Source organism: Schistocerca gregaria, chromosome 4, assembly GCF_023897955.1.
Source record: "Schistocerca gregaria isolate iqSchGreg1 chromosome 4, iqSchGreg1.2, whole genome shotgun sequence".
Classification (NCBI taxonomy): domain Eukaryota; kingdom Metazoa; phylum Arthropoda; class Insecta; order Orthoptera; family Acrididae; genus Schistocerca; species Schistocerca gregaria.
Window position 1 is genome coordinate 220,048,510 of NC_064923.1, and position 16,278 is coordinate 220,064,787.

Genomic DNA, 16,278 nt, shown 5'->3' on the forward strand with positions numbered 1-16,278 from the left:
GCCTTCTTCTGAAGGCATGTTTTGTCAGATAGTAACAGTTTTAGCTTCCTGCCAAACCAATATCGGTCTTATATCACTCCACAAGCTAAGCTTGGATTTCATAGGAATCTACTTATTGTTTAAAATGCAAGCATCTTTCATGGCTGCAATTCAGCAGCTTAGCTTGTCGATAATCATCATCTTCAGTGAAGTGTGTAACTCAGCTAAGCTGGTTTTCTCCACCTGGAATAACACCTGGGTCCAATTAACATATGTCAGCTGGTCTGTGTTGGGTTAAATAAATGATGAAGCCAAAACAGTCAAAATACTTTTAAAACTTATTTATTGCATTCCTAACTGACAAAGACTGATGTGGGTTTAGTGCCTGAGAACTGGTGTCTTATTGTGTCTCCTCGGGTACCACTGTTGTTCCCTAGATAGCTTCCAACAATAACAGAATTGTATTATACATTCAAAATTTTTTGTAACTTTTTCGAGAAGCAGCAATCTTGTAATCTATATAAAATCAGTGAAAAAACAGTCCAGATCATGATAGTATTTTATTAAAATGACCAGTTCCGGCCTATGCTTAGGCCATCTTCAGACAGCACCATCAGCTGACGGTGCTGTCTGAAGATGGCCTAAGTATAGGCCACAACCGGTCATTTTAATAAAATACTATTGCAACGTAGACTGTTTTTCACCGATTTTATATGTATTACACATTGTTTCAATCAGATTTATTTGAGTTTACAATTGAGATTTCATTGCTTTTACAAAACTGGTTATAAAATTTAGTTTTAAAATTCATGATGATGGTTTTGAATCAGTTAGCATGTCAAAATACTACAATGTTTGTGATAAAATTATGTGAAATATGTATCTGTAACAATATTCTATTTTTTTTTTTTTTTTTTTTTTTTTTTTTGTTAATAGATTTACAAACACAGACTGAATTTTGTTCCTAAGGTGAATGATGTGATTTTACAGTTAACTGTATTGTAACTACTATTACTTTCTATTACTTTTCTACATATGAATTCTGTGAATAATAAATGGGACTTTGTTTACATTGTTTTTGACATATTTTCACTTTGTGGTTCAGTATCTTTAGAAATTAGTTGCAGTTATCTTAACTGGTCTTGATACATCTCAAGTTGATCTAATTTCATCAGTACAGTAATCCAGTAATGTTACAAGATAAGCTCTTTCATTTTCATAACTTCACATAAACTTCACAACCTAACATCAGATATTTTGTTACCTTCAGAACTGTAATTTTCATTAAATGTTGTTTTATTCTGCTACATTAAATGTTGAGCACATGTACGCAAAGGTGAAAATCTTAAAAAGCAACCTCTGTCGGTAGATTAAATACACCTAAACACTGAGTTACATACAACAAATATGCAAAAACTATGAAAAGCATTCGAGATCAACTGAATAAAAGACACATATCTAGCAGTATGTGGCAGTCCCTTTCATCCTTATGACAGCATTGAATCATGGAATAGACTCCATGAGACACTGAACATATCTAAGAGAGTCATATTAACCATGACTGCTCATTTGCTGCCTATAAATTAAAAAGATTGGTCAGAGCTGGGCCCAAGTGGAAATACTTCTTTTGATGATACATAGACATACTCTATAGAGATGAATGTGAGATATTTAGTGAAGCCAAAGAAGCTCTCTCATATCAATAAAGTGTTCCTCAAATGAATCTGCCACAATTTGGAAGCAATGGGATGGCAGATTTCATTATGAAATCTACACTCTGCAGCAGAGTGGGTACTGTTTGGAAACTTCCTAACAGATTTAAACTGCTTGCTGGCCAAACTTGGAACAATGCCTTTTATGGGCAACACTTTTTCCAACTGAGCTATACAGGTATGACCCGTGATTGGCCTTTACCACTTTACTTCTGTCAGCACGTCACTCCTACTTAACAAACTTTACAAAAGTTCTCCTGCATGCCTTGCAGGTCTAGCACTTGTGGAAGAAACACTGTCTTGCTGAAAGAACAAATGACATGCAAGGTGCTGCTGGTGAACAAATAGTTGCATGTGACTGAGCAGTATGTTTTCTTGACAGATGATGACAGACATATCAGGGTTTCCATTGCAACCCATGTAAGCATCATCCACACAGGAAAATATCTTCAGCACATCGATAGATAGTGCCCTATTAGCAAATAGGGTGCATCATCTGATGTAGTTACTGACACCTGTATTCAGTCATTGGTATTTTCCCCACAGGTGCAACTCATTACCTCAGGATATTTTTTCCATGTTTCGATCATCCATAGGATCTGTAGCTGTGCTCATGCTATTTACTGTGCTCTGTGACATGCAGTGTGGAGTTGTGGCTTTTGTTCCATATTTTCAAGAGGTGATTCTGAACAACATGACTTAACTGATGTACACATTGTGTACATTGATGGTCTTTATGCTGAGGAAGCCCAGTTTACACTAGCCCACAACATCTGGTGACAAATCATGTTTTTGTGAGCTAAAAACATTTTTGGGGGAAATGAAGCACAAAACTACATTCATTTCTTGGATAACTGTTTTAGAAATGAAAAATTCAATTTCTAAAGTCTTGCATTTTCTACACAGTACAATCTTTCTTACTCAAAATGAAATAAACTTTATAGTAAAAACTTTACACATCATATAGCCTAACACAGCAGGTTCTTGTTATTGGCCACAGTTATGACAATGCTTTGAAATTATGTAATCTGACAGCACGTGCTTTGGAAATTTCATATTTCATAGCGAAGAAAATAGTCAAGGGAGAAATATTTTCATGTACTGTTAAAAGGAAAAACTTCTCTATCTGGAAAGCCACAAGAATAAGTTTAGTTTTATTTCAGTAGAACACTACACATTTTATATGGCATTTGAAGACGTTATCTCAGAAAGGGAACTACAGTGATACATAATATGTTACTCTTTACATTAAATTTTTCATAAAATACAAGCTAGAAGATCTATTAAATGTTAAACTGAAGCAGACAGATGGATCACATCATTAAGTGTATAGTACCAACTTTGGCTATGCAGATGAGATCCATCGTCACCCTCCCCCATTACACAACTTCAGTAAAAATGTCTGAAAATTAAAATTTGTTGACAAAATGCACCAACAGTACAAAGTTAAAAAGGTGGGAAATAGTAATATCAGAGTGGCCCATATAAGAAGGAAGTAAAATTTTTCAAAATGTTAGAGACTGTCCACCTCTCTTATGCTAAAAAGGAGGGAAAACATATTCAACATACTATCCTCCCCTCCCCTCCCCCTCTTTGTGCCTTTCCATTCTGACCAGTTTGGGTTTGTAGGTTTCTATTTTTTTTAGAATTGTGAAAGTCAAACACTTTTTGGATGTTGCATACATTGAAAGCATAGGAAAGATGGCAACAAACTTCCCCACAATGATTTGATTGCCACTGTGTGCAGTTTCACACATCATCAAACAATTATGATGCAAGTTTTTTTCCAAGTCAACAGTTTTCGACCTTTTTCTTCATTTTTGTGCTTTACAAGCACTGAATGATTGACACATTATGACATTATGCCACATTCATTAGTTCACAACCATCAACACATTAATTTGGTCAGATTTTGTTACAACTCTCAGTTTGGAGGGTCAAGACTCACAGTTGCTTATTTTCACCATTTCTCACAAATCACTTTAGAGATTCGTTACTCTCCCTCATAGGTCTATACTGCATCCCTTTCAGTTTTTTCACACTTTTGAGTAGTATATGGTTGTGGAATCTGAGACTACAGTCTCAAGAAAATTGTTGTAACATTACTTTCTATGTGCTATATGCTGAGTGATTAACTGATTAATTGGTTGCTTTTGGATACGGAAGTTGACTGTTTCTATGAATCATGTCTGTGCGTACAAATTCAACAACAACTAGTACAAATCATAAGAGAGGTGTTCACATCACTAATAGACTAGAAGCTTCAATGGACAACCAAATTTCTACAACCTCTCACAACAAGGCAGTTTCTATGATATTAACCAAGCACACAAAGACTCTGCATGAAGTAAAATGTACAATATCTGGCTTTCAGTTCTCTTCTACTGATATTACATCAAATGTGAGACCTTCTTTGTGCAGCTCTTTTATTAAGGATGTCTTTGAAAATGCAGTAGCTGTAGTAATCACACCTCCCCTGAAACATTAAAAAGTGAGAGTGTAAGTAATGAAACAAATTTTGTATGTTTGTAAGTGGTTGAAAGTTTAAAAATATCATTATCATACAGATATCTACATTTTTTAAACACTTTACATTAAAAATGAACTGTGAAGAAGTTTGTACATGAAGCGTGTCAATTTGTTGAATGTTGTCCAAATGCACATAAGAATGTTTTGACCATTTTAAAAAGAATCCTGTACATTTTGTGCACTAATTCACTACTGTAAGTGAGTCATCATTCCACTATTTCACACCAAGGAGAGAATAGCAATAAAATAACATGATAAAATTGTCTGTCATTTACCAAAAATAGACAAAGTTAATTCTGTCTGTCAAAAAAATATAGCCAATGTTTTCTAGGATGTGAAAAGGAATCTTGTTATTGAAAATATCAGAAAGAGTACAATAATAACTAGTAAATACTGAATACTCCACTGGATGATATGGTTGATAAAAAAGATGAAGTGGTGCCATTCCCTTGCCCAGTCTTTTAATAGGCTGCACAGTTGTTGGTGCACCTTTCTCTGCTGCTGTGTCATGGGCAGCTGTGCCTACAATCCATGCAATTCCAGATGTTTTTGCACTGTCCATGCAGATACTTGACTTCCTGAAAGTGAGCTCATTTCCTGACTCTAGGTAGATGATGCAGCTGTGCAATCCTGAACAGCTGAGTAAACATGTTGTCTGTCTTCTCAAGCACTAGTCACCTGCTACTGCTGAGATTCACCCCCCCCCCCCCCCCCACACACACACACACACACACACACACACACAGAGAGAGAGAGAGAGAGAGAGAGAGAGAGAGAGAGAGAGAGAGAGAGAGTATACTCAGGATTATTTGCATATGGATTATTCGCATAAAATACCTTGATTGTTCATGTTTTTGCATCTTCTCCCCACAGTACTTCGAATAATCAGGAGCATACTGTAAGTGTGTGTGTGTGTGTGTGTGTGTGTGTGTGTCAATGAACCAAAATCCTGCTGTCATTGAATTCTGACATGTGCGTCTAGACATTTTTCCTCATCACATATTCAATTCTGAATGAGAAATTCACAGCTTGTGCTGAGATCTGACCATTTGCACATTTACTGCATGCCCTCTTCATGGTGTTCCAATTTTAGTACTGGCAGTGTATTTATTATTTTAATGAGATCAAAAAATTACATTGGAATATGCGTGAAAGTGGGGTATGCACTGTCTCACACAACTAATGTTTGATTACGTGTTGGATTTTTTTCATCTTTAAGGTGCATCTTAAGTGATTTGCAGCAACATTATTAGAGAGCAGAAACTAATCCCCATATATCCCTTAGTAAGATTTTCTTACTATAAACATGTTTTCTTCCATTCCCCACCACTTTTCACATTCCATGCTCACACTGCATGTGCTACCTCTGTACATTGTTAAAATGGGAGGATGAAGAGATCACTGATATGGTACACTGACAAGTAATGTATAAAAGAAAACTGATTTAAATGGGTATGGTCAGTGACATGCATGCTAAACAAAAATCAAAGAAACAAGCAGTAATAATTCTATCTTTATAAAAGCACATTATTTACACTGAGAGATGCATAACACAAAAATGCTATTTTCAACACTCCATATTATGATATATATTTAACAACAAAAGACATTTCTTATCAAGCAGGAATTTAAAAAAAATGGAAGCCACAAGCAAAATGATACTTCACTTCAGTTGTGTTCATCAGTTTCAAGTGTTTCTTATCTTATAATTATTTGCACATTGCAAATGACCTAACTCTGTTTAGAAGTGATAGAAATTCTGACAATACCATGCATTTTGTTTGTTAATGTGTAAACACTTCCAAGGAAGATTTTTTCTACGTATTTTTATGATCATAGTAAAAAACTGTTGTATCTTATGATAGCAGACACTGTGATTCCCCAATTCTTGAAAATTTCTATGTCCTAAACAATGGAAATATAAAATGTCGCTCACTAAGATTTACCAATCCACCCACAGAGGTGGAACAGATGCTAGTGTTAAAACACTGTCCAGTGCTACAGTTTCCATATACATAAGTTCAATCTATTTCCTTTCACTACTTGCAGCTATGCACAAAGCACAGCACACATCCTCTTTTACAGGGAATTTAACCATAACACACTGACAAAACAGCTATTTTCTCATAGTGACAACTACACCAATTCTGAACAAATCATACCCTCCTTTTTCTTCTGATCAGTTTGTGAGGCTTGACAGATGGGTGTGGGGACAACAGTGAATTTTGGTAGATGAGAGGCAAGAAGATATGGAGGACAGGGAAAGAATAGGGAAGCAATAGGAAGCAGTGGAGGAGGAGACAGGTGGAAATCATTAGGAATTGCAAAATGTTGGTTCATTATGGTAACTATCTTGAAACTGAAAGGGCGCAGAGCATGAGAGACACACTAAGGCTGGAAGAACTTGGCAAAAGAGTAATAGAGGAAAGAGTGGCAGAAAGAGAATAGGATTAGTGTAAGGGAGTGAATCTATTAAGCAAGTCACCTACCTTTTAAATTATAAGTAAAAGTTTCTATACAGTTATAAAAATAAATATCAAAAAATGCAAACTCCAGGTAGGAATATCAACAACTTAGGAAAAAGACAGATTGCTACTTACCATAAAGAAGATACATGAAGTTGCAGACAGGTGCAATTAAGACACACTCACAAACAGCTTTGAGCCAAAGCCTTCATCAGTAAAAGACACACACACACACACACACACACACACACACACAAGCAAATAATTTTTCAGTGCCCCTGTCTCATAATATCAAGTTTATCAAGAAAACTGAGAATCCCCTTAACATTTACTTACTGCACATCATTTACACATTTCTTTTTTTTTCTTCTTGTTTGTCTTCTTCTGTTAGTCTATGAATTCTTACATACATTAGTTACTGTTATGAGTAATAAGTTCTCAAAAATGCGTGACACTGGGGCTGTTGTTTCCAAGAAATGCTGATATTTTTCAAACTTCTCAGTGGCATACTACAGTATGGAAAATACAAAGCAACTAAAAACTCATTTTTTTTTATGAAATTCATTAACCTGAGAACTTGAGTAACCAGTACAATTCCTGACACTGCTGTACTTAAAAGCAGACATTTTAGTTAGTACCTAACTTTGGATCATTATTTTCTTATTATAACAATACTTTAACAAGACTGAGGATGAAAGCAGAGTTAAGAAACCTACCTAGCTGGCATTTTTTCACGTTCTTTAATAATTGTCACTGCTGAAAGGACAAGAGCAGTACAAGTGGCACCATACGCTGGGTTTCTTCCTTTAATCTGCAAATAGATGAAACATACACACTGAAACATCTTTCACATATTTACTGATTTTTGCTTATGCATTAAAAAAAATAGCTTATGATTAAAAGCAACTGACTTCTGTTGCATAAAAACTTCCACACATTATAAGCAGCACAGATAAAAATTCTTCATTATGAACAATTATTAGGGAGAACACATTAACATATGTATTCATAATTTAAGTGAGTCTTCAGAGGACTTCACTGTTCATGATGACAATTACTGCAAGTCTTCAATTCTGCATCAAGATGATAAACATTGCTAACATTAGTAAAACTGTTGCCAGCATCTTCATTATATCTACTGTTGCTACTACTTTCCTGTAACATTGCTGCCTGGTCCTTCCATCATAACTAAATAGTGAAATTGCCTGTGTAATTCTCAAACAAACAGTCTCTGGTTTACAAATGCTCAAATTTTGTGACCTTCAGTGTTATCATTTTTATCTAATAATAGACAGTTCTTAAGAAAAAGAAGAAAGGACTTTTGCCCACCTGCACACATCATTTATGACTTGTATCTGATTAACTCTATCTTTCCTTTTCCATATACTTTACAATAAAACCAGTTTATTTTGAACAGACATAAAAACTTTAAACAACAGCATAATCAGGATCAGTCTGTGATTATTAAGCATGTGACTGTATATTTAATTTTAAAGGAATTGCAGTTGCCTATATGCCTCTAGGAGGCAATCTAGTATTTGGAGGCTGTGTAACTATAGTGTCTATTTCATTACACAGATAATCATTTGAGAAGAACATTTATAAGCATGTCCTGTTAGTCAGAACCGAAATGATATTTTAAAAGTTGTTTCCATTTTCATGTCCCATCATCTACATCAGGGGTGTCCAACCCATGATCACAAGCTGCCAAAACCAAGTACCAACAAGGCCCAAGAAGTGAGCATCTATCACATGATCGCAAAAAAAAAAAAAAAATTCTTCTTCCAATGTGGCGTAGGTTCCATTGTACCAGTTATTAGGGCTTTTTCCCATTTCATTTACAGGAAGGATGATTATTTAAGTTATTTAATTGCTGGTACTGTACATGCTGTAATTACTCTTATCTTGTCCTCATGCTCTCTGTGGGAGCAAGGTGTAGGAGTTTGTTGTATATTCCTAGAGCCATCATTCAAAGCCAGTTCCTGAAACTTTTTAAGTTGGCTTTCTCGGGTTAATTTACGCCTGTCTTCAGGAGTCGGCCAGTTCAGTTCTTTAAACGTCTCCATGACACTCTCCTGCAGGTCAAACAAACCTGTGACCATCCTTGCTGCCCTTTTCTTGTGTATGTTTAATATCCTACATGTCCACCCACGGTAGCTGAGTGGTCAGCGTGGTGGACTGTCAATCCTAAGGGCCCGGGTTCGATTCCCGGCTGCGTCACAGATTTTCTCTGCTCAGGGACTGGGTGTTATGTTGCCCAAATCATCATCATTTCATCCCCATTGACGCGCAAGTCACCGAGGTGGTGTCAAATCGAAAGACTTGCACCAGGCGAGCGGTCTACCCGACGGGAGGCCCTCGTCACACGCCATTATTATTATTAATATCTCACATCACTCATTTCTGATATGGGTCCACCACGCTCTAGCAGTATTCTAGGATTGGTTACACAAGTGTTCTGTAAGAACCTCCTTTGTAGCTTAATTGCATATCTCTAGTATTGTACCAATAAACCGGAGTCTGCTACCTGTTTCACCCATGACTGGATCTATGTGATTATGCTATTTGACATCCCTATAAAGTGTTACAACCAAGTACTTATATGACTTTACTGATTCCAAATGTGACTCACTGATATTATTGTCATAATATACTACATCTTTTTTATTTTTTATTTTGTGAAGCCAAAATTTTACATTTCTGAACATTTAAAGCAAGTTGCCAATCTTTGCACCTCTTTGAAATCTTATCAAGGCCTGACTGAATATTTGTGCAATTCCTTTCAGATTATACTTTGTTAAAGATAACTATGCTTGAGATGTGATAGTATTAGTGATTCTGCTTGTGTCTGTATGCGTGCGGATGGATGTGTGTGTGTGTGTGTGTGTGTGTGTGTGTGTGTGTGTGTGGGTGCGTGCGTGCGTGCGTGCGTGCGTGTGTGTGTGTGTGTGTGTGTGTGTGTGGGCGCGCGCGCGTGTACCTGTCCTTTTTTCCCTCTAAGGTAAGTCTCTCTGCTCCCAGGATTGGAATGACTCCTTACCCTCTCCCTTAAAACCCACATCCTTTCGTCTTTCTCTCTCCTTCCCTCTTTCATGATGAAGCAACCATGGGTTGCAAAAGCTTGAAATTTGTGTGTGTGTTGTTTATTGTGTCTATCTACCAGTGCTTTCTCGTTTGGTAAGTCACAGCATCTTTGTTTTTAATATATTTTCCCATGTGGATCTAAAAATAAAGATGATGTAACTTACCAAACAAAAGCATTGGAATGTTGATAGAGACACTAACAAACACACACACAAAATTCAAGCTTTCGCAACCCAGAGTTGCTTCATCAGGAAAGAGGGAAGGAGAGGGAAAGACGAAAGGATGTGGGTTTTAAGGGAGAGGGTAAGGAGTCATTCCAATCCCGAGGGGAGTGGAAAGACTTACAGGTATACACTCGCACGCCCCCCCCCCCCCTCCCACACACACACACACACACACACACACACACACACACACACATATCCACACACACATATCCATCCGACAATTAATAGACCCCTACTGTGTCATGTTTGCCTCCCCTTGACAGACAGACAGACAGACACACACACACACACACACACACACACACACACACACACACACACACACAAAGAAGACAGCACCTCAAACTGAAATTCTTGTATGGAGTAGAGGGAGGTGTCAATGAGAAAATTTGTCAGTTTGTTTTCAAATTTTACTTTGCTGTCTTCAGATATTTTGTATACCTGGGAAATTTATCAAAAATTTTACTTGCAGACACACAAGCAGACCATATGTAAAGGCCTAATATATATTGTGTTTTATACCTATTATGCAGTAGCCTTCATTTCTTTACAGTGACTGTATGCCATGGAGGGTTCCTCCCATAATAAGCTGTTCCTCTGTGTACACATATATTCAGTTCATGGTCAACTATTTTTTTAAACATGAGCCACAGTTCCTCTACTTACTCCTGTCCTGAGCTAAAAGTTTCAGGTTCCTCACTGAATTGTAACTGTACTGATTCTTTATCTAGTTTACTGAATGTACATTCTTTCTTCTCGTTTTAGGTGCCCTTTATACTTTGGTAGTCATTGTTGCTGTGGCTGCCTCTTGGTCACTGATACAAGTTTCAATGTGGACATCGTCAAAAAGGTCAGGTCTATTTGTTACCATTAGATCTAATATATTTCCACCATCAGAAGGGTTCCAAACTATCTACGTAGTTTTCAGAGAAGGCATTTAGTAATGCTTCACAGGATGTCTTGTCACACCCATCGCTAACAAAACTGTAATTATCCCATCTGATTGGCAGATGATTAAAGTCTCCTCTAATGATTACAGTATGATTAGAGAAGTGTTTTACAAAAAAACTGTGGTTTCCTATAAAATTTTTGGTTGCATCAGGAGGGAGGTGAGTCTGGTAGTCAACAGCAATATCCAATTATAATTTTGGTCCATTCTTGAACTAAGTCTTGCCCAATCAATCTAGCATGCAGTTTCAATTTCTGTCTCAGGGGATTTGAGTTTCTTGTGTGCTTCTACCAATACACTACTTCCATTTCCCATTAGTTTATCCTTTCAGTATATGCTTAAATTTTCTCCAAAAATTTCACTACTGTGAGCTTCTGGTTTTAACCAGCTTTATGTACCTAGTATTATGTGAGCTTCAATGCCTCTTAGGAGCACTTCAAACTCTGGCACTTTATTGTGAATGATTTGGCAGTTAACCACTGTGATTTTAATACTCTCCCCTGTTGTGTGCAGTTCTTTGGATCTTACACTGATATTTCTGGGTTTCCTGCAGCTATCGTTATTTGTATGGGATGGAGAATCACCTAATCTAAGAAGCCCTTGTCTGCACCTCACATACACAATCAACTATCTGATGTGTGGTGCACACCTCAATCCTTTACAGGGACACTACAGGTCTTTACCCAATGTCACAAGTCTAGGAAGTCAATGAGTATCCTGTCACAAAGCTCTCAAAGTCTCTGGTTCAACCTTTCCACTAGACTCAGGACCAGGGGGCATGATTTGTTTGGGGTACAATGTTGCAGACTGTGAGCTTCGCTAAAATTCCATGAGCAAGGCCAGTCCTCTACGGGATCCAAGTATGACCTCAGAGATGGGCATCATTTGTTTCAATGTGAGCCAATATCGACAGTTGTTTGCACCATGTTTCCTCAGTGGCTGCTGGAATAGCCTCTTCAACACGTCAAATGAGCCCCAGGCACACACTGAGTACACCTGGCGTTCCTTCCCACCCCTCACTGCCATTTCCCGGAGGGGTACCATTATTTGCAACACCTTTGAACTGCCGACAATTAATAGACCCCTACTGTGTCATGTTTGCCACCCCTTGACACACACACACACACACACACACACACACACACACACACACACACACACACACAAAGAAGACAGCACCTCAAATGTGTTGGTTAGCAGAATGTGTATAACATCCTAACTTCTCCTTGGTCCCTGTTTCCTATGCACCACCTTTTGCACATTACAATAATGAAATTCTTGTATGGATTAGAGGGAGGTGTCAATGAGAAAATTTTTCAGTTTGTGGCTTCAGATATTTTGTATCCCTGGGTAATTTATCAAAATTTTACTTGCAGCATTGTGCACCTATTTTTGTGCTAGAGTCAACCTTATGTCTTTCCTTCTTGTATTGTAATTATCTACATTGTTGTTCCTTTTGAACTGTGGTGGATTATTTGCAATAAACTTCATGACAGAATGAATATACCATGACGCAGTAGTCATAATACCCAGCTCCTTAAACAGCAACCAATATGATCACAGGTGAGCACCACATATTATTCTCGCAGCATGTTTTTGAGCAATAAAGACATTCTTTCTTACAGATGAATTACCAAAGAACACTACTTCATATCACATTACTGAATGAAAATATGCAGACTAAGTCAGTTCACTGATTTGTCTCTCCCCAAGATCTGCAGCGATTTTAAGTGCAAATGTAGCTGGACTAAATTATTTTAAGAGGTCCAAAATGTGCCTCTTTCTGTTTAAATTCTCATCAGTACCACACATATGTGCTCAAAGATTTGGCATGATGCATCATTTACTTTACTGTTAGATCACCTATGTTGGCTCCAACTAGGCACACAACATTAGCAGGCTGAAGTCTACTGAGTTCTGCTAATTCAGATTTGGTTCATGGCATTGTGAACAAATAGCAAGTTTGCCAACATAGTCAGCATCCTTTACTAGGTTTCCCATTCTCATGATGATATGCTGAGTAGGTTCATTACTCATCTTGTCGTGTGTGTCACCATCCAATAACAGTAGCAATTTCAGGTAGTAGTATTCAGTGTTAAGAAACAATGTGTCCCTCCCATTGTTGGTAGCTGAGATTGCCATGTTCCCATCCTCGTGCAACAGACTCAGACACTGTATTTTTTCCACGCTGCTACTAAATTTCAGTGGTTTAACTTTTACCAGGCTGTGGCTAGAATTGAATCTAATATTTTCCACTGTGTTGTTGGCGTGATACCTTATAGGGCACATACAATAGGTTGAAACCAATGTTCAGGCCTACTCTGAAGATCCAAAAAATGTTACTCCACATTAAAGACAACATAGCGGTCTCATGTATGTACAACCTGTGTGAATGTGGCAGTATCTACATGGGATAAGCCATTCATATTGTAACCAAATGCAGTGCTAAACACAAATGCTCCATAAACAAAGGGAGACAGACAAATAGTCCATAGAAGAACACCATTTGGGGAAAGTGAACAAAATAAAATTAAAAATTTTGAAAATCTTGGCCCAGACAACAAATTATTACAGTTCAACTATAAAACACGCAGCTGAGATTTGATGACAGTACAATTTAAATAGTGATCTGTATGGAAAGAAGTAGATGATGATCAGGATCAGATGAGATGAAAAGAATTTGACAGAGCACTGATAGACGTAAGGCACCTGAAGTTGACGACAATCCGTTAGAATTATTGAGTTCCTTGGGAAAACATAGCAAAACTATTCCACCTGGCATGAGAAATATATAAGACAGGCAAAATACTCTCAAGATTTAAAGATGAATGTAATAATTCCAATACCAAAGAAGGCAGGTGCTGATATGTAAGAATATTATTGAACCTTCAGTTTAATTAGTTACATTACGAAATATCAGCACAAATTATTTATAGACAAATGGGAAGATTTGTAGAAGGAAACCTAAGAGAAGGTAAGTTTGCATTCTGGAGAAATGTAGGAACACATGAAGAAATACTTGCCATATTACTTACGTATCTCAGAAGATAGACTGAAGAAATGCACCAAAGTTTATAGCATTTGTAGGTTTAGAGAAAGCTTTTGATAATGTTGACGGCAACACACACTTTCAAATTCTGTAATTATCAGACGCTAAAGGTAATCTACAACTTGTACAGAAACCAGGCTGCAGTTATAAGAGTCTAAGGTCATGTCAGTGGTTGAGAAGGGTTATAGCCTAGCCTTATGTTATTAGTGTGCACACTGAGCAAGCCATGAAGGAAACTAATGAACTATTTGGTAAAGGAACTAAGCTTCAGGGAGAAGATTTGAATTTGGGGATTACCAACATTGTAATTCTGTCAGAGATGGCAAAAGACTGGTATATATAGGGTACTGCAAAGAGGTTGCTATACAAATATCAGCAACAGTAAAACAAAGGGAATGGAATGTAATCCAATTAAATCAGGTGAATCTGAAGAAATTAGATCAGAGAACAAAACATAAAAAGTAGTACATGATTTTTACTAATTCCTTAGGAAGTATTTTCTGGAAGTATTTGTCCAAATGGTAGCCTTGTATGAATGTAAAATGTGGACAATGAACAGCTCACACAAGAATAGAGCAGAAGCTTTTAAAATATGGTGCTATGAAAGAACAGTGAAGACTAGGTGGGTAGATCAGATAACTAATGTTGAGGAACTGAAATGAAGAGGGAGAAAAATTATGGGGAAATATGTGATTTTAGACTTACTAGGTGCACAATGCTTTTGAAATTTCTTGGATATTCGGCCATGCGGTTTCATTCGAATGGGGAGATATTTCAGGAAGATGACTAGCTGACATTTTCAGTTGGTCCTGATGGCAGATTATCTTCCACTGGACACCGTCTTATACAGGGTGGTCAGAAACAGTCTGTAAAGCTTTTAATGGTGTTACAGTGTAGGTTATATGGAGAAGTAATTGTTAGTAAAAAATTGTGCTATTTCTGAGTTAGAACTGAAGTTAGCCAACCAGGCTATTATGCATGCAAATTCGAGGGGCCCACTGTAAACAGTGCCATCAAATGTGTGTTTCATTTGGTTTCATAAAACCCAACAAGAGAGCAATACAGAAGTTGGACATGGGACGGTAGTAAGGATTAACCTGAGACAAAGGCTGAGCAGTCTCTTGCACTATCACCTACACTATAAGAACAACTGTATCTGGTGGGCCACTTGAATTTGCATGTGCAATGGCCTGATTGGCTAACTTCAGTGGTAACTAATTTGAAAACAATTTAACATGTGTGTTCAATTTTTATCTTAATAATTATTTCTCAGCACAACCTACCCTGCAGCCCCCTTACAAGCTTTTCAGATCCCCTCCCTCCCACTATTGAGCTCAGGCCCACAGTACTCAGGCGTGATTTTACTGGTGAAGTGGAGGAGGAAGTGTGTGCCTAAAACACTGTACCACTACTGCAGGGTTTGGGATGCCACTGGTGCAGAGGTGGTGAGTCTATGAGATTTGATCCAACTTCTTCAGTTGGCATAATGTGAATGGATCCTCTCTCAGACTGCGCTTTGAGCATGTACAAGGCTGGGTCGCAAGCCTTACTTATTAGGAAACAATTATCTTTATTTGTCAACTCATCATGCAATCTGATCTCTACAGGTTCTTGTAGTACACAATGCCAGAAAGTGCTAGCATGTTTAAACAAATTGGCAGCATCACAGTTCTTGCTATGTCCATTAGAGAAGCAATGCTTGGTGACAGCCGATTTCCATAATTGTTCCTCGTATGTGTGACATTTCTGCTGCACACATCTTTCTTCTACTGTCCAAATGTTATGATCTACATACATTTTCCTGTATTGGCATGGGATATGGTTGACTCTGGTTTTCAGAGTTCAAAGCCTTTAACAGATCCCTACAAGGCTTCTGTATAGTACAGCAAGCAAAATACACACCTGAGATTATGTTTCCAGAGCATTCTTCCAATTTTTGTGGATGTATTACTAACAGAAGGAATAAAGATGACTGCAGCAATTTTTCTTCTTCCTCTGGAATCTGTGAACTAGACTTTCCAGTTTTACGGTTAATTTTATCTGGCAGTGGTTGTAATCATTCTTCCAGAAAACAATTTTTAGATGTTCTATACCATCTGTCAAACACATTTGGTCAGAGATTTTACAAGTCCTCAGGACTAGTGCGAAGAGGCATGATATCTGGAAGCATGCAAATATAAATCTGTATGCATTGGTTTAAGGTAAAAATTGTGTTCTAGTGTGCCATCTGGCCTACTGAAGCAAAGTCTATATATTAGGCTTTCTGTTTTCTGTTGGTGTTGTC

General features: G+C 37.5%; 1 protein-coding gene across 4 annotated transcripts in view; it reads right to left on the bottom strand.

Annotated features, from left to right (window-relative positions):
* Positions 1–305: 305 nt before the first annotated feature.
* LOC126266681 (saccharopine dehydrogenase-like oxidoreductase) overlaps positions 306–16,278 on the bottom strand; it is a 130,222-nt gene continuing 114,249 nt past the window's right edge. For all 4 annotated transcript variants that reach the window (XM_049971105.1, XM_049971102.1, XM_049971103.1 and 1 more), the window contains 2 exons: positions 7,402–7,496; positions 306–4,167 (listed from right to left, as the gene is read on the bottom strand). In XM_049971105.1, the coding sequence (XP_049827062.1) occupies positions 4,062–4,167; positions 7,402–7,496 (201 nt within the window). In that variant the 3' untranslated portion in view covers positions 306–4,061. The remainder of the gene's footprint in view (positions 4,168–7,401; positions 7,497–16,278) is intronic.